Source organism: Microtus oregoni, unplaced genomic scaffold (assembly GCF_018167655.1).
Source record: "Microtus oregoni isolate MIOR12 unplaced genomic scaffold, Mior012 000011F_ref0000422, whole genome shotgun sequence".
In the NCBI taxonomy this organism is placed as follows: Eukaryota; Metazoa; Chordata; class Mammalia; order Rodentia; family Cricetidae; genus Microtus; species Microtus oregoni.
This window is the reverse complement of record NW_024543070.1, coordinates 48,347,062-48,366,584: the sequence shown is the minus strand read 5'-3', so window position 1 is coordinate 48,366,584 and position 19,523 is coordinate 48,347,062. Positions and strand designations below refer to the sequence as shown.

The following is a 19,523-nucleotide window of genomic DNA, read 5'->3' as shown; positions in this document are numbered from 1 at the left end:
GTAAGTCTGAGGTCAGCCTGGGCTGCAAAGTGAGTGTCAGAGGAAGGAGGGGGAATGTTTGTATCATGACAGCGCCTGGCTCACAGAGGCCTGGACTTTCCAGAGACGTAGGTCCATGTACAAACAAAAGGGATGCCCTGGTGTAGTCTGGGCTATTGGTGAGCTTGGAGTCTGCCTGGGTCATAGAACAGTTGTCTAAAACAGAAACCAGCAGTAATAGAAAGACATGGAAGACATCACCCCTTCCGTACTGATCAAGGAGTCCCTGGGAAAGGCAGATCCCTGTGTGAGCACTGCTAGAGGTGTAGGGGTGGGGTTACCAAAGGAAAAGAGAAGGACTGCGGGAAAGTAAGGTGCAGTTCCGTTGTCTGTCTCTAGTCCCAGCCATGAGGAAAGTAGACACAGCATGCACACGCAGCGGTCTCCTGTACCCCAAGGCTCTCCTGTACCCCAAGGCTCTCCCGAACCCCAAGGCCCTCACATACCAGCGCCACTGCGTCGGGTGCTCATGTCTGCCACATATATCCACTCGTTGGTGGCTGGGTTGTACTGCTCCACGGTGCTCAGGCACTGCCTGGAAGCCCCATCGTAACCCCCGACAGCATACAGCTTCCCTGGAATAGACAAAGTGACTGAGGATGGTGGCGGTGGCACTGACTTGGAGCAGCAGCTCGGCTGGCGCTCCGTGTTTAACCCACTGAGGTACCTTCGCCTCATTCAGAGCTCTCGGTGGACCCAGCTTATTCTCCAAACACGGCGCGTATCTCCCTCACGTTCCTACCTTCTCTCTGCTCTGAAGCCCTGAGACACTGAGAAGCGATGCTGAAGCTCTTTCTAAAAAGAAGACTCGCCTGGCATCACTGAGGTTCAAAGGAGTCTCGCTTGGAGAACTAGGTTAAAGCATGCCGCGCTAGAAGCTATAAGGCTCTCAGTCATGACCACACACCCAACTGTCTGGCTCTAGGCTCACAATGACAAGCAAGAAGAATATGGGAGAATATTCTTTTGTGAGAATCTGAGCCCAGCCTTGGTCACACCTCCAGAAACTCTGGCAGGTAGCGCGGGCAAAAGAAGGGTTCTGTGCACTCTGGGAGAAGAAGCGGGGATCTTTCTCCAGTCACCTCTGTTCTCTGAGCCATATCAGAACCCCAAAGCATCATCAATTACTTTTTAAATGTGCATTGGAGTTTTGCCTGCATGTCTATGAGGGCGCCAGATCCCCTGGAACAGGCAGGGATGAGCTGCCATGTGCATGCTGGGAACTGAACACAGGTCCTCTGGGAGATCAGTCAGTGCTCTTAACCACTGAGCCACCTCTCCAGCCCTTATCAACTATTTTTAAATAAAAATAAGATAACATTAAGCTCTTGTGGGAGAGTCATTCCCAGCTGAGGCTGGAGGATAGAAGTGGGGTACAAACAGGAAGGGGAAAATCTGACCTATGTGAGAACAAGGATTCAAACACATGAGGCTTAAATCTCAATAGGAGACAGGAGAGAGGCCCTAGTTCTTCTATGGACATCAGATCTACAGGACACCATGACACTAGCTTCAGGGTAAATAAACACAGACGCGGGCAAATCTATTTAACAGAATTACTCAATCAAGGATTTGGGGGTCAATATATCAGTCCCTAATACGGTAGGTACAACTAAGATTCAAAAATCCATGATTATGCTGTTAGCTCCTCAGGTCCAAATGATGCCGTCGCATCAGGGCTATTGGTCCAGCGATCCCGCTATCGCAGGATCTTTTCTCTGAGTCTTTTCAATTGACCTTTCTCACAAAGATCTCATCCACAGCCCCTCCCCCACAAAGTCAAAGCTGACAAAGAAATACACTCACTAACCTCTCCAGAGTCCAGGCCACAGACACTGTGCTGGCTCTGGTGGTTCCCAGCGGCTGACACTGTGTGCTGGCTCAGGTAGTCTGGGGCCACTGACACTGTGTTGGCTCTGGTGTTCCCGGGCCACTGACACTGTGCACTGGCTGCTATGGTCCTAGTCCAGTGACACTGTGTGCTGCCTTGTGTGGTCCCGAGCCAGCGACACTGCACTGGCTCCTATGGTCCCAGGCCAGTGACACTGTGTGCTGGCTCGTGTGGTCCCATCTCTGTAACACGCCATCTCCTCTGTTGAGCAAATCCGTCTACACTCCAGCCCGCACTGTACCTTGTCTTATGAGTGGTTCTTCCAGGCAGTGAGTAGTAAATTATCCTGAAATTCTTAGGGGTCACTCAGACTGTGTAATCTTGGTAGTGAGGTAACAAGACGGAGGAGTGAGCTGAATCTTCAAACCCTTGTGAGGCACAACCCACCCCAGTTTCTCCTCCACATTCTTAGAAACACTTTCTGCTGCCCTGAGGCAGCCCACAGCCAACAGAGCTACACCTGCAGGGCCAGCTATTGAACTGCACTTCCGCAAGAAGCCCTGGTCCCCAGCAGTATTTTAAATCTCCACCATCAAGGCACCTCCTCTGACCTTCAACCTTGTCCCAGCTAAAGCAAAGGGCCACTCAAGGTCTCTCCTGGAGAGCATTCCTGAGGGCCTGCTATTTTTGTCAATTGTTTGATGTTCCTGGCTAAAGAACAAAAAGGGAAAGGAGAAGGTGACCGACAGAGCTCTTGGATCTGGCTGGCGGGTCAGTTTCAGTCCCACCAAGAGAATGAGACCTTGAGAAGCAGTTCCTCCTGAGAGGGACAGGATCCTGGCCTCACCAAGATGGCTATGCTGGGATAATATACCTTCAAGTGAAAATTTCAAACTAATAACAGTGTACAGGCTGAGAAACGCTGGGAGAAAAGGCAGTCGTCATCTATGCTAGTCAGTTTTCATCAGCTTGAAAGAGGGATCCTCAGCTGAAGAACTGCCTCCTTCAGACTGGCCTATAGGCATGTCTGTGGATCACTTCCTTGATGGCAAACTGAGGCAGGAGGGCCCAGCCCACCATGGGTGGTGCCGTCCCTGGGAAGGTGGTACCTGAGCGTGCCATGGAGAGCAAGCCAGTAAGCAGCTCCCCTCCATGGTCTCAGCTTCAGTTCTTGCCTTGGGTTCCTGCTTTGACTTTCCTTGATGGTAGACTGTGACCTATAAACCAAATAAACCCTTCCTTCCCCAAGTTGCTTGTGGCCAGTGTTTTAGCAGAGCCACAGAAAACAAACTAAGACACCACCTCACTGCATGTTAGGCTCATGTGTGCATATGTCCATGTGTACACATGTGTACCTGTGTATGCGTGTGCATGTATATGTGTGTTGGTGTATGTGTGTATGCCTTCATGGGTGCACATGAAGCATCCATGCATATCTGGATGAGCAGACATCAGTGCAGACTAATAAATCTTTATTGGTCCATCATCTCTAACACTTTTAATCAACTCATACTCTCCGCATTGGTACTGAGCTCACACATGCGCACCCATCAGCATTTGAGGATGGTTTCCTGATCTAGATTAGGAGTCAAAAGACCTGGGTTGAGGCCTGCTCTGCTGTTGACTGTCATAATACAAGTGTTTCATCGGCCCTCACCAGGACTGCTTTGCCAGTTGAGACCTATGGTCTTCCAGAGGGTTTGGGAGAATAAGGAAGAGGAAGATGTTTTATAGACTTCTGAGTATTGTCTGGTCAGGCCTTGGGTCTCACCACTCCCTCACACCTGAGCCACACCCTACACCAAGTCTATCCTGAGACCTGAGATGTGTCAGACCTGAAGAAAAGTAGCCTGCCTTCCCCATTGCCCTGTTAGCATGCAACACATGAAGGTGAGCAGGGAATTAACAAGCATTACTAACTCAGACCCTTGCTTTATATGTGCACCTGACTTTATATGTTGACTCTGGGCTCCCTACTTCCTTCCCATCCCCCACTATTAGCAAAGATACTGACAGGTGACCAAAGGACAGGTATCACTCTCCCTGGCATCTCTGCTTTCTCTCCTGACCTCCTGAACCCTTTTAGCCCTCTTGAGTCCCAGCCCTCCTTATCTGTTAACTGGAGACAGTGGGACCAAACTCAGACCAGTGACCTGGATAATGGAGCCACAATAGAAACAGCTTCAAGCACAATGCTGGACTCAGGACAAGACCCACAGGTTAGGGCAGGATCAGCCACCACCTTCTGCTGCCTCCTTACCCTCCACAACACCTACTCCCACGCTGCTCCGCCGTGTGTTCATTGGGGCCACGAAGAACCACTCATTGGTCTTGTAGCTGTAGGCTTCTACTGACGCCAGACCTAGGGAGAAGAGAATCATGAAATTCCTACAGCCGTGGGCCTCACCCTATTCTATAAGGAACAGTGAGGCCAGGAACGGGCCAAGCCGGGACTACAGACTCGAGTTCAGCCTGGTACGCCTCTGCCTATCATGTGGCTATGGTAACTCCTCAGGCTACATAAGGCGACCACTGACCACCAAGGTATGACATATCGGGAATCTGGTGACAGCAAGGGGTACATCTGAAGTGTGTTATAGATGCACACATTAAACTTACAGAATGGAACCTTCGATCCCAAGTAAATGCCCAAGGATGTTTCACTGGGCACCAGTCCGAATCCCTTTTCCCACATCTTCTCCCACTTTACAAGCTGGATGGCTAAAAATGTACCTCCCAAGATCCCCTGCAGCAATGCGTCATTGAGCCCTAAGTAGAAATCTGAAGGGAATTTCTGGGATGGCTTTCTCATTTCTGATACAAGGTGACCCCTTCCTGCTTCTTGCTACCAAGGACACAAATGCCCTATCTGGAGTTATAACCGCTCTAAGGTTATCATGGGGAAAGCCAAGAGGAGCTTAGAGAATTTGGCCCCAGTATCCATGTACAGTCAGACCAAGCTGGGAAAGTGGCCCCTGGACTCTGTGTTTCCTCTCTGGATACAACAAAACCCCCTTCACAGGCACCGTAAGCAAGTCCTGCTGAAATAATCCCCAGTGCCCATCCTAGACCACACTCACTGAAGAGCCTTCAGAGAGGTGTTTGATAAATAAATAAATTCAGCTTTTCCTCCCTGGGGCCAAAGACTATCATGGTAGTTTGGGTCGCCATCTTCGGTTATCCGCCTGACCACGTCAGTACAGATAACAATGTCTCTCCAAAGTCACAACCCACTAACAGTTCTGACTGAATGTGTATGGGTGTTTGCCTCCACGTCTGTCTGTGCACCACATACAGAAGGAGGCCAGAAGAGGGCATCAGTTGCCCTGCAGCTGACGCAAGGTTATACACAGCTGTAAGCCGCCTGCCACATGGACGCTTGGTAAAGAACCTGTGTTCTAGGGAAAGGCAGTGGGTGCTCTCTCCAGACCCCAGGTTGACATTTTGAAGGGAGATAAAATCTGGGAGGGAGGTGCCCTCTGGGGGACAATAAGGTGAGGTGCTCTCTGGGGGCAATAGAAAGAGCAGTGGCCAATCAGGCAACTGTGCCTGCTCAGAGCCAGGTGCCTTCCCCTTAAGCCAGTAAGGTGCTCAGTCTAGACTCCTGAGGCTCTTCCAGCAGGACACTCTCCCTTTCTCTGTCTGATCCTCTGAGGAAACAGGCTACTAGGCACGGGAGAGGTGAGAGAGGGCCCTTCTGAGTGTGGACCTCCTCAGAACCTACCATATCATGGAGCAGATATGGACTCGGTCCACAAGAAGGCTTGCTTCTGGCGGACAGCAGTTAGGAGTTTGGATACTGAAGGCCCTAGAGGCCCACGTTTACGCTGAAGTCTTGCCCTTGGGTAGTGGTGCAGCGGAAGTGGTGGGACCATTGGGGGAGGGTCCTTAGCCACTGGGGTGACCCTTGAGGCCTTCCTGTTGCTTCCTGGCTAGTGATGTGAGCAGTTTCATGAGCCCACACTGTACCATGGTGAATGGCCTCACCACAGGTCCACACAATCTGTGGACTTGAACCTGCACCGCTGTAAGTCACAAGGTATCTTTTCTGTGAAGATTATGCCAGTATCTCCTGACAGTGAAGAAGAGCTCACTGATTCCAATGGGTTCATGCCTGGAGCATCGCTGCAAATGCCGGAGGCTAGCCCAAGAACTGACCGAGCAAAGCAAAACCGCCCAGAGAAGAGAGTACGGCAACCCTCCCTGGACCTACCGGTGCTGCCGTCAAAGCCTCCAACTGCGTAGAGGAGGTCATTGAGCACGGCTGCACCCAGCGTGCTCCGGCGCTCCTGCATGCTGGCAATGGACGTCCACTGGTCCTTCACGCCGTCATATACATCCACCGTCCGCACCCGCAGAGAACCGTTAAAGCCGCCCACGGCATATACGTGGCCAGCCATGAACACCACACCTGAGCCGGGAGGAAACAAAGCATGAGGGTCAGGAAGAGGGCCGCCTGCCCAAGCTGATGTCTGACGTCAAGGAAGCAAGATGGGCTTACAACTGACTCCCAATGGAAGGCCACCTCCAGCTCTAGGTATCTGCGAGGAACTATGGGACTCCAATTTCTTCTCCTATTTGTTTCTCTAGCCTGGTTTGAGTAAACTCATGAATTGGCTTAAACCCACAAGCATGTAAGAACTGAGCTCAGAGTAAGCAGTTGCAATGTGCTGTGCACACCTGCGGGTGGGAGGGGCGGGGAGTCTGCAGAAGGAGCCGCACAAGGCAGAGAGCAGCTGAGGAGAGGCTGCTTGGAGCCCAGGTGTGGCAGGGGGCTGGGGCTGCTTACCTGCTCTGCATCTCCTGGAAGGAAGCTCAGCTATCTGATCCCAGCGGCCCTCCTCAAAGTCATAGCACTCCACGCTGCGGATCGCCTTAGGCGCCTGGCCACCAACCACAATCATGACCTCCAGAAAGACAAGCACACGTTAACTAGGTCTGCCCAGCACGTGCGGGAGTGGATGACCAATCTGTGGCCCATCCACGCACTGCCTGCCAATTTGCAGAGTTACACACAGAAAGATGCTGCCCTAGTCACTGAGGGCGGTTACATATTCAAGGAAAGACAGCCAAGCACCACAGATAGGCCCACACTTTGCAAACACGCCCTCTCTGGGTGATGCCGCAATAAGGAATGCATCTAATACAATCTCAGTACGCACAAGATGGAGGCAGAGGAGCACGATTTTTACATTGAGGCAAACAAATATATTTGGGGTGGGAAGCCCAGATTCTGGGTACATTTTTAGGATACTATATTACTCATAAGTTTTTCTGAGTATCTGGACTGCAGAGGGTACCCAGTACCTGTGTAAAGAAAAAATAATATTTTTTAAGCACTGCTTCATGGCAGTTATCGAGTTAGGTGACTGACAGCTCTGGAAACCAGTGTTCAAAGGGCTTTCATTCCCCTCCAGGGGGAGGTCGTAGCTGGCACAGCCAGGCACACGAAGTGTGTTGTCATTTGCTTGTCAGTGCTTGACAGATGAGGGATGTAAAAAAGTTCAGAAAACACATGTAAACAGCCAGAGGTCACTCAGCAAGGGGAGGCAGAGCAGGCAGGGGAACCCAAGGCCACCTGACCCAGAGGGGAGTCTGCCATGGCTTCTCCTCACCGTCAACGCTGCCCCCTGCATGCTGCCCTTCATTCAGGAGTCACAGAAACCAATTCAGTGGGCTGTGACCAGAGCACATCAAATTGAACAGCGCAGAAAATACACAGCCAGGGTATTGGTTTATGAAATATTTGTTCTGGTTATACATATTTGGGCGTATATTTTGAATAGCAATTCATATGTATTTCAGCTGCAGGGTGTGGTCAAACCAAAGGAAAGCCATGTTCTCGCTGAGTTAATGAACTGTACTGACTCGTGGCATCCACGCTCTCAAGCCATTGTTCATGCTATTAAATAAATAAGAGTCAAAATGGCAATGATAACAGTAGCCTGGATATTTTGATAAACTTGGGCAAACCCTCACTGCCCCCATCATGATAGTACCCCTTCCTGGCACTTCCACACCCTTCTTAAGAGGTGGGGACGTGTGGACGTCTCCGCTAGCCAACGTAAGCCACAGGGTTGAGCACAACCCGAAGCCTGTCTTATCCACCTGCCAGTCCTCACACAAACTGCTGGGCCCCACCCCATTTCCCATTTAGCAAGTCCAGGATTTGTCTGAGGATCTGTTTGCAAAACAGCCCGGGAGATGCCAAGGCCCTGCTCTACAGAACTCAGGCAGTGAGAAGCACAGTTTTGACCCCTGGCCTGTGGGAATTTCTTGATGGCACGCCGTTAACAATGTCTGCCACGCTGAACTATCACAGTGCTTTCTACTGCCTCACGGCATGTTACTGGAGAGAGGAGGGCTCGTCAATGCGGCCATGTGCCTTGACAGGAGTGCAAACCTCAGGGACAGGAAATGCCCTACGACAAGCATTACACATTGTCAGGTGTGACACTGACTCCCTGTTGCCCGTGTCATTGGTCACTGCTCGTTAGAACTGGTTCACAGGGTCTTTGACCCAAATATAGGTCACAAACTCTTCAAGATCAGGAGTCACTGACCTCTAATCCCTTCCAAAGCAAACCAAAAGACACAGGCCTGGCCTCACTGTGGTGCTCCCAGACCAGGACATGGGCCTCACTGCTGTGCTCCCAGACCAGGACACGGGCCTCACTGTGATGCTCCCAGACCAGGACACGGGCCTCACTGCTGTGCTCCCAGACCAGGACACGGGCCTCACTGCGGTGCTCCCAGACCAGGACACGGGCCTCACTGTGGTGCTCCCAGACCAGGACATGGGCCTCACTGCTGTGCTCCCAGACCAGGACACGGGCCTCACTGCTGTGCTCCCAGACCAGGACACGGGCCTCACTGCTGTGCTCCCAGACCAAGCCTTCATGCCCCTCTCCTGCAAGCTTCAGCTTAGAGTCCTCAGTTTGGAGACAGCAGCACCCTTTGCAGAGAAAAGTTAGATTACACATCTCTTCCCACCGCATCTTGTTTAAATGGCAGTCATGGGCAGTCCATGGGGTTGCATGGTAGGTAGGGGATGTTAATGTTAATGAACTCAGCTTCTTGGCAAACTCCGGACAAGGCCAACTCCCTCCTCCAGGGCGACTCTAAAGACTATGTGCCCATGAACCTCCCTAAAACGTGCCTTAAGTATCTCACTGTCGTCTAGGTTAGCCCCAAACTCTTAGACTCAAGCAATCCTCCTGCCTCAGCCTTGTGAAACTGCAGCCACATGCCATCTCATTCTGTCCATGGGATGAGCCTGGGTAAGGATGGGGATGCAGGACTCGTAAGGAGTTGAAGAGCAGGTTCTAGGCTAACAATAACGCTCACTGACCAGCGTGTAATCCTAAAAACTGTGATGTACTTGAAAGACTTGCAGGTGCCCAGGGGTCCTGATCCCAGGTCTCAGTTGTCACTATGGTGAAGGTACAGTTCTGCTCACTGGAGAGTTCTGGTTGATTGAACATGGACAAGCTGAACTCCACCACCAAAGGGATGGTTATTAGGCACCTCCCAAGGAGAATACTACCACTATGGAAGGTCAAAGGGCCATTTATTTTAGTGCAGTTTCTTAGCCTGGTTTCTTAGAAGGTGAACGGCCAACATAATGAGTTTTAAAAACCATGCGATGCTTGTTCGCCCCTGCCATCCTGCCTCCAGGAGGATCACAACAGGAAAGAACACACTGGAGCAACTGGCAAACAGGACCAAGCTTTCCAGCCCATGTACGGATCAAGACTCTAACCCTGGCCACAGGGAATGTCCACTCAGGTCAGAGGAACCTGGGCTGTGCACACTTTCTTCATGGGGTAAGAGTAGAGTGTGTCCAAACTCTCTTCCATGACAGTTGAGCTGGGCGGAAGGCAGGCCCAGCCAGTCGGTCCCTCGGGCCAGGGCAGGAAGCGAGTCTCTCTTACCCTGGTGCGTGGGGCCGCAGGGCTAACACCAAAACATTCATCCGAAGGAAGTGTGTCCAGTAGAGTAGAAGACTGGTCCATGCAGGTTCCTAAGCAACAGGTGCCCCTGGCAAGAGCTGACAGCAAGATGCAGAAGCAATAGGGGTCTGACGGGCAGACGGCGTGAGAACGAGGCCCAGAGAGAGAGAGTAAAAGATTGGAGAGCCAACGGGCGTTGGGGTCAGACACATCTCGGCTCAGCTATGAGCCCATCACTAGTCAGCTGTGGACCACAGGCAAGCCTTTCCGCCTTGCTAGGCCTCGTTTTCATTATCTGAAAACTGGGCTGTTTCTCTCACAGTGTCTGTAGGCCTAAGGATGTCATGCGTGTCTTCCAAGGCTTAGGGAAGAGCCGGCGGTATTGATATGTAAACACTGCGTTTCATCATTGCCGCCTGGAGACTTTGCTACAAGAGACAACTGAAAACATAGAAAAGAAATACACACGAGCCTTGAATGAGAGAGGGAGGTACATGGGCACCCAGGGGTCATGGTGAGGGCTCTCAGGATCCCAGGGTGTTTGATGGGGCATGGAATAAGATGGAAGAGAGGCAGTGCCAATCAAGGGACGTGGGCCAGGTGTGAGGTCACCCTAACCACCTGCCAGCAGCCTCTGCTTCTAACAGCTTTTATCTGAGAGCAGGACAGTTCAATTCAGGAGCAGGCTGCCCTCGTCCATCCTGCATGGCTTCTGTAACATTTCAAAAGGGGGTGGAAGGGGGCATCTTTCAGAGTCACAACAAAGTCTCACGCTCAGCACATTTCCAAAGGTCTCCTTTGCACCTCCTAGTGGCTGATATTTTTTTCTGCTGCCATCTGTGGAGTTGGGCAATGCAGGCAGGCTCTGAGACTGAGAGACAGCCTCTGGTTGTCCATAGCAACCCAGCCTTAGGGAGTGTGCTGGGCACCAAAGGTATGGGAGCCAAGAACATGCCGTTCGCTGTTCCTGCTGGAGGGTGTCAGGATGATCTCCTGTCCCCAGCTCAGGAACACTCTCCTACCACCCTCTGCAGCTGTCTCCAGGAGTTCTATTCCTTTCAGGACGTGGCTAGCAGACAGAGCCATTGCTGGGAAGTGCAGGGAGAGTGTGAATCCCTCTCCATCACTCCGTTTCTCCAAGTTTGGTATATCAGAAGCCTGTCTGAGCTGAAATTCTGACAGCCCAAGCCAGTCTGCCCTCGGAGGAACTCCGGGTAGCCCAAGGATCTCCTGTGTCCTCAGTCATTCGCAAATTCCCTTGCCATCTCAGAGAGTTTCCCAGAGGGCAGAATTCAGGAATCTTCCCACAGAGGACTAAGGTGAAAGAGCGTAGGGGCCATGCCATAAAGCGGTTTGGAGCTACTTTCCCTCAGCTTAAATCTCATCCACTGGGCAGACAAAAGGGCAAACATATTCTGACCCTTCTGCAAGTCCCCTGCTCTTATTGTGTATGCTATCTTAGGGATTTATGTCTACCAAAGAAAGTAGCAGGAGGGATGGGGTGGTGGTTCTGCCATGGGGTGCAGCAAGCCAAGGCCTCTGTCTGAAGTATGCCCCCTCACTTCCATGTGGTAGAGCCCCTCACTGGAGAAGCGAGCTACCTTGCACCGAGGCCTAGGAGGCAAGAAACCAAGTCTGCCAATGGCTGTGTGAGTGGGGTCTTCCCCAGACGAGCCTTTGGATGGCTGTCGCCATGACCTCCGGCTTGGCTTTACGAGAGACCAGAGCCTGCACATCCCCCTGGGACACCTGCCCACAGAAGCTGAAAGACACTCGATATTTGTTGTGTTGAGGCAGCAAGGAATATGGAAACAGATAACGCATAAATCCATGGGGAGTCGGCGACGTATCTTTAGAGTCAGCTTTCCCTATCTTCAAAATGGATGGCTTAGGACAGTGAAAACTCTCTGCGCAGAAACCGGAGCGCCTAGCCCAGCACTGAGCACCTTTGCTCGGTAACTGAGACCCACTAGAGGGACTGTCAGCCCTCGTGCTGCCATGGACAGTCACCCAACCCTACGGAATCTCGGTGTTCTCCACCAGCATCCAGACTCATTGCAAAGACCAAATAAGATAACGAATGCTTCATGCTCAGCAGAAAACACGGAGAGGCTGCCTAGCAACTGCCATGCAAGCAATATTCTGTGTCATCGTGGACACTTTGTGCGATAAGGACAGTGACCCAGAAAGAAGTAAGATATAAAGTACCCATCATCCTAAGTCGCCATCAGAGAGTGGGAGCCAGTGTCCAGACATGAGCTCCATAGACAGTCTGCATTAACTCTGAGCACTCAGCCTGGGTACCAGCCCAGAAATAGATAAATAAATTCCTCTTCTTCTACTCCATGGTACTAGAGCATCTTGGGCATTCCTTTATTATGGCACTTGGATAACATAACTGTCCTGCACATCTGTCTCCCCTCCCTTTACCTGGGAGTCTCTTGAAGAGCAGACAGCTACTCTCTGTGCACATCTGCAACCTACCCCGTGCTGGGCCACTGTGGAAGGGCACTGAATGAATTGATTTCCACATGACAGCTGACAGCCGAGAGCAGACTGGAGTCTGAGATCTGTTTATTTCATCTAAGTGTCTTCTAGTCTCCCAGGAATGGTGGCTAGGTTCCCTCAGGGTTGGATGGTTTTGTGGGCTGTGCCGAATTTCTATAATGTGGGGTGCGCGTCCTTACTGCACCTGTGCAAAAACACGTGTCTGGGCAGTGAAGGCAGGGGAAACAAATGAGAGGTGGAAAAAGAGGTCAGTGCTAGATCCCATACCATGACTTCTTTTTAAAAAGAAAATATCTATCATTCACGAGAACCTTCACTATCGGCCACTCTGTGCCAGGATCTGGGCCATGTGCCAAGGACACCAGCAGACAATGCCTGCTGCACCAAACATACAGCTTAGTGAAGAGTGCACACTGCAGAAGGGAACCCTAAATAGTTGGCAAAGCCTCAACCTTGGGTGCACACGTGCTCCCAAAGCCAACATCCCTGTTCTTTACAGACAAACATTTACATCACCAACACAGTCATTAAATATCCTTCCCCATCAACTGTATTTCCATGCATGGTTGAGAAACTAACAAAAGTCAGATCTCAGAAGGAAGATATTGTGGTATGAAGGATCGGCACTAAGTCTCCTAAGCACACTGCTTGTGTGAGGCCCTAGGCTACTCCCAGTACTGCCAAAAGAAAGAGAACAAAATACCCATAAATAAAACTGACAACAAGCAAGCAAAAGCCATGCGTGGACAAGAGAAAACATCACTGAGAGAAGCCACCGAGCCAGTAAACAGGGACAGACGCATGGCAGACCCAGATAATTCCTGCATTGACCCCGGTGAAAAGGAGCCAACTCTGAAATTAGTGGACACCACGGCCAAGAACAAAACTGAGGCATCAGTGGGACCTCGGGACTTATGGTCCACGAGAGAGGTCACATGACTCACACAGGGCAGACAGAGCACACAAGACGCAGAGTATAAACACAGAAACAGGCCAAGTGTACAGCTAAAGGGGCAAGGACTGAGGGGGGAGGGTCCCCCCAACCTGTGGCATGAACATATTCTTATCAGAATAAATGAAACCTGATCCTTACTTCATATAACATATTTTTTGATACTCTGAGAAAGAGCCATAGATTTAAATGTATAGGTTCCAACTTACAGGGGGAAAAAAGTGAAAGTTTGGGGAAGAGCTGTTTGTTTTCAGCTTAAACTCAAAATAAACCACCACAGAAAGAATTTGAAACTGTTGGCACCTGCTATTCAGAGCATACTTTGGGAGACAGTGTGGAGGCTCCACAGAAAGTTAAAAATAGCTCCGACATATGATCCAGCAATCACACTGCCACATATGTATCCAAGGAGCGTGAAGCCAGCTTGTCAAGAAGACACTGTCACTATGGTGAGGACTACAGCCGTGTCCGGGGTGGCCTCAGCCTGTACCATGACAAGACAAACAGAAAACGGGACACAATGTGGCAGGATAGTATTCAGCCTGGGAGAAGAAGGAAACCTCGTCATTTGCAACATGTTTGAAGTCAGAGGGCCTAGCACTAGGATAACCCAGGCACAGAAGGACAGACAGAAGGACAGCTCTCACCTGCACGCAGAGTCCAAAGCAGGCTAACTCAGAGACAGAGTTGCAGCCATTACAACAGGCGGGGGGAGGGAAGGTGGCTGGGGAGCCGTTAATTAAAGGGTACAAAGCTTCTGTTTCATGTAGAAAGGCTAATTCCAGAGTTCTGTTCTACAGCGTGGTGCCCACAGTTAATAAAATGTTACATTGTTGAAAATCAGTAGGGGTAAAATTTGAATGTTCTCACCACAAAAAAAATAAGCATATGTGGTCATAATACATGCTGGTTTTTACTCAGTTTTGCCATTCTATAATGTACACATACTTTAAAATATTTTAAATCACAATGTATATGATAAACATATACAATTTTTCTTGTCAACTGAAATAGCTAATTTTTATGAATTCCACTCTTCCAAAGATACTACTGAGAAAACAAAAAGACAAGCATGGGCTGGGAGAAAATACCATGAAGAGCTTAAAACCTCAAACTAAAACTATGCACATACCAAGGCCTGATGCCTTTAATATAGAAAAGGTCCTTAAGAGCTACCAGTGAAATAAAGCAATCTGTTAGGGACAGGAACAAAGGGCATAAACAGACAGTTCCCCCAAAAAGAAATACAAATAAAAATGACATAAAACCGAGATTAATATCGCTCAAGATCAAAGAGACACAGACAAAAATACGTCATTTAATAAAGAAATATTTAACACAGATATTGCTTCACAGACTATCAGTGGAGAGTTGTGAGGTACACGTGGTACAGACATAAACAAAACACATGTACACATTACAGTTCAAACGCTGGCTTCGTTCACACGTGCCAGAGACGCAGTTTGCAGCATTTAGTTAAGCAGAGGGCAGAGAAACATAGCTCAGTCCATACAGAAGATCCCACAGACATAAAAATGTACATTTTCAGTTATTCATTAATAAATGATCAGAAATATTTCTGAAAAGAAAACTTGGCAGAGCAGTGGCCGCAGTAGAGGGAATCCAGGTGGCTTCCACGCTCCTAGCTGTGTGTATTCTTACTAAGCTGAAGTAAGTTTATATTTGTGTAATTCAGGAAATGTACATTTCTCCATTTAAAAAATACAGGATGGCCGGGCGGTGGTGGCGCACGCCTTTAATCCCAGTACTCGGGAGGCAGAGGCAGGCAGATCTCTGGGAGTTCGAGGCCAGCCCGGTCTACAAGAGCTAGTTCCGGGACAGTCACCAAAGCTACAGAGAAACCCTGTCTCGAAAAAACAAAAACAAAAACAAACAAACAAAAAAAATACAGGATGGGCCAGCAAGATGGCTCAGTGGGTCAAAGTACTTGCCTCCAAGTTTAACAACAGGAGTTCAACCCCAGGGTCCCACATTGTGGAAGGGAGAACGGACTCCCACAATATGTACACACACACACACACACGGGCACACATGCGCGCGCACACACACACACACACACACACACACACAGACACAGAGAGGTGGGGAGAGGAGAACGGACTCCCACCAGTTGTACACACACACACACATGCACACACACAGACACAGAGAGGTGGGGAGAGGAGAATGGAATCCCACCAGATGTACACACACACACACACGCACACGCACAGACACAGAGAAGTGGGGGAGAGGGGAGAGAGAGAGTAATCAGATATAATAAAATAAGTTTCAGTTTAATGTTTCAACAAAACAAAAGACATTGAGGGACTGTAAGGCAGATGACCAGAGAGACCAAGTCTCTAACCCTGTTCTTGCACCTTCTATGTGGACGTGGGGTGGCAGGAGCAGCCAGCAAGCGCACACTCAGGTTTGCACAGGAGTAGGGGTGGTTCAGAGAACAGCTGTGGGGGAGGATGGCCACCACACTGGCTGGGCTGACACTTGGACAAGTCATCCAACTTCTGCTAACCTCGGGCTCTGTAGGGACCAGTGTTCAGGGTTGTGGAGACTTTTACATAAAACACAGCCACGCTGGTTAGTCTAATGTCACCTTGACACAGTTGAAGTCATCTGAGAGGAGGGACCCTCAGTTGAGAAAATGCATCTATAAGACTGGGCTGTAGGCAAGCCTGTAGGGCATTCTCTGAATTAGTGATTGGGGGAGGAGAACGCAGCCCATTGTGGGTGATGTCATTCCTGGACTGGAAGTCCTGGGTCCTGGCTGCTGTAGGAAAGCAGTCTGAGCAAGCCATGAGGAGCAAGCCTGTAAGCAGCACCCCTCCATGGCTTCTGCATCAGATCCCACCTCCAAGTCCCTGTCCTGTTTGAGCTCCTATCCTAACTCCCTTCAGTGACGCACAGAGCTGTGGAAGTGTAAGTCAAACAAACCTCTTCCTCCCCACGCTGTAGTTGGTCATGGTGTTTCATCACAGCCATGGTAACCTTGACTACGACAAGAACTTCATAAAGACCGAGCTGCTTTGTACCAGCTGACACTGCATCTACCATATCCTTCGTGGTCCAGAAGGATGGGGGCTGCGGTGGGATGGTGGGGGCTGCCAATTTCAGAGAAGCCAAGTAATTAGTGTTGGGCAATGTTAGCAGTTAGCTGGGTTAGTGTTAGCAGCAGGCAAGGAGAGCCAGGAGTTAGCTGAGAAGAGGAGGAGGGGGATCATGGAGTAGGAGTCTAAACATTTTCCTTGTAACACCCTGCTGTGTAGTCTGTGGCTAAAGTGATTCATTCCTGCCTCCCTTCCCTGCTGGTTGACTGAGACCATCCCCCACCCCACCCCCACTCACCCACCCACCCCACCTCATCAATATGTTACTGACAAGCCTAGGGACTCTAGGGACCACCTGTCCCACCTCCCTCATCCCACAGATGAGAAACATGCAGACCAGAGAGAGAGAGAGCACCAAGCACTCGGCACCCCCACTGACAACTCTGAACCTCAGGATCCCCTAGCACCTTCCTGTCCACAGGTTCTCAGTTCCCCAGCTTCCAGCCCTGCTCCACTGTCTGTCAGTCCTAGCTGTCCCTCATATGGGTTCCCAGGATGAGGAAAGGCACCAAACTGGGAGTGCCCTGACCCCCACTGTGCAGCATGCCTAATCCCCTGCTTCTCTTGGACGTAAAATGGGGGGGGGGGGGGGAGCCACCTTATGCTCAGATCTCCTGAAGCCGCCGTGGCCACCTTGGGACTCTAAGCAAGCAGAGAGAAGTACCGGCGAATTGAAGAGGAGCCAACAGACTCCATCTCTCGGGCCACAAACATAATCCTGAGCCAGAAAGAACTGCAGAGAGAGTGGAAGGCCTCTCCCCCTGGACAGTCCTGAGTATCAGCAGAGGCTGGGCCGGGGCTTACCTTGGGCAGGCTGACCGGAGTCCGGGGCTTGGTCCTGGGGTTCTTGATCAAAAGCCTTTGGTCAAGGGGTAGTAGATGGTACTTCATGGCTTCAATGAGGAAATCCTTACAGGTATTATTATTCTTTATCAGAGCCTCCTCCTCAACTGTCTGGGGATAACAGTCCACAGGTGACCCTCCAGCATAGTGGGACCAAGCGTCCCTAGCCTCTCCCCAGGCTGGGTCATTCCCAACACTCACTCATTCCTTTCTCTACCACACCACCCCAGACGCCAAGGAAGGCCCTCAGAGTCCCACCTCTGATCCCTGTTCCACCACATAGAATTCCTGGTCCTCGATTTCCTTATCTACAAAATGGGCATATCATGGGTACAGACTCAATAGCTTCTATTTGAGGAGCTAGCCCCAAGGAAGACACTGATGAACACGACAAGGCAAATGGGGGACCACGAGCAGGTTAAATGGAGGAAGTGGATTCACTTAGCCCTCAAGCCAGTCATGTACAAAGAAGGCCTGGCCAAGCCTGCCTGGCCCCATCAGCAGTGATGAGTGGACATATTACCAGGGCTAACACCTTCTGGCAGCTTGGGAGCTGGCAGAGAAGACGGATTGAAGAAACAAGGCCCTCACCTCCAGAGACCTTTTTCCCAGACGTAACCTGGGTTACTTTCTCCTTCCCAGTAGGGGATGGAACTGGGCTGGAACAAACATAAAGGGTTGGGATTAAAGAAGTAGGTCGAGGGCACCAATGCTCAGGCAGCTGGTCCCAAAATGCCGCTTTGGCTTGAGGCAGAAGCCCCCTGGGGAGCTGGCACTCAGGTTCAGCTATAGGACAGGGTGAGAAGTAGGCCTTAGACACACATGGTGATGGTATACAGAGGTCACCAATGCCACCGAGCTGCACACTTAACAATGATTAGAATGGGGGCTGGAGAGGTGGTTCAGCGGTTAGAGCACTGGCTGCTCTCCCAGAGGACCTGGGTTCCATTCTCACGACTCACAAGGTAGCTCACAGCTGTCCATAACCCCAGGGAATTCATTGACCTCTTCTGGCCTCCATGAGCACCAGACACACACCAGCACACATGCAAGCAAAACCTTCATACACATGAAACAAAAACTTTGATAAGAATGATAAAGTTATGAAGCTTATGCTGTGTATTTTTGTCACAGAATAGCACGATATCCATTTGAATACTGCTTTAAAATGCCTGGGAGAAGCTGAGTAACTGTCTGTAACCGAGAAGCCTGAAGGCTGTGCACTGCTGAGTGCCGGGAGAAGCCTGAAGGCTGTGCACTGTTGAGTGCTGGGAGAAGCCTGAAGGCTGCACACTGTTGAGTGCTGGGAGAAGCCTGAAGGCTATACACTGTTGAGTGCTGGGAGAAGCCTGAAGGCTGTGCACTGTTAAGTGCTGGGAGAAGCCTGAAGGCTATACACTGCTGAGTGCCGGGAGAAGCCTGAAGGCTGCGCACTGTTGAGTGCTGGGAGAAGCCTGAAGACTGCACACTGTTGAGTGCCGGGCTGACCACTCGCCCCACCTCCTCCTGAGCCACCATCAGGTTAAAGTACTTTAAGTTTCAGGGTCAGATAATGTTAGTGAAGCATCCTTTCCTAGAGCTGACCTCCTGAGGACGGATAAAAGTCCCTTTTAAGGGGGTGGGAGGTCCACAAAACCTTTCTCAGGCCATTGCCTCTGGCCCTCTTTCTATAACAAACCTGACCTTCTGTGCTAACCGGAATAAGACAGTGTCTTTGGTAAGTTTCTGACGTGAGGCCTTGGCAGCTTCCTTAGCTCTCTGTGGAAACTGAGTCTGTGCTGGAGGCCACTCCCCCCCAGGCAGTTTCCAGGGGACAGAGTGGGGTTGGCAGTAACATTGGTAACTCAGGCCAACTGGGGGTGGCGTGCGGCCACTAGGTGGCAGCACTGTGGGGGCATCCAGCACACTTCTAAGTACCTGCAAAGATGTCACACAAGAAGACAGAGAGGGCATTTCACTGACCCCTCAGGCCTGAACAACAGGGACATGCGCACAGCATTGCACGAGTACCCAAGGAATAAGCCGCCCCTGTAGCCCCAGACATCAGTTATCAGCTAGCAGTCACCGAACACTGTCACGGGTCTTACGTGGACCATCTCTTTTGTCCCCACACCATCCTATCAGGGCTGCTGTCATTTTGACCAGATGAGAGACTGAGGTTCTAGCCCTTAGAATGGCTGGGAGTGACACACCAGCAGGGTGGTGCTGCTGGCCCGCTCAGCATTCTCTCTCACCCTTGTATACGAGCGAGCATTCCTTGGGAACCGCTGAGG

The 19,523-nt window shown here is 50.7% G+C and overlaps 1 protein-coding gene across 1 annotated transcript in view; it reads right to left on the bottom strand.

Annotated features, from left to right (window-relative positions):
• The window catches only part of LOC121453466 (kelch-like protein 3), a 115,878-nt gene that overhangs the window by 14,642 nt on the left and 81,713 nt on the right, over nucleotides 1–19,523 (bottom strand). The window contains exons 8-12 of the mRNA XM_041660269.1: nucleotides 17,212–17,361; nucleotides 6,660–6,777; nucleotides 6,084–6,281; nucleotides 4,131–4,232; nucleotides 486–614 (exon numbers count right to left, since the gene is read on the bottom strand). Of these exons, the coding sequence (XP_041516203.1) occupies nucleotides 486–614; nucleotides 4,131–4,232; nucleotides 6,084–6,281; nucleotides 6,660–6,777; nucleotides 17,212–17,361 (697 nt within the window). The remainder of the gene's footprint in view (nucleotides 1–485; nucleotides 615–4,130; nucleotides 4,233–6,083; nucleotides 6,282–6,659; nucleotides 6,778–17,211; nucleotides 17,362–19,523) is intronic.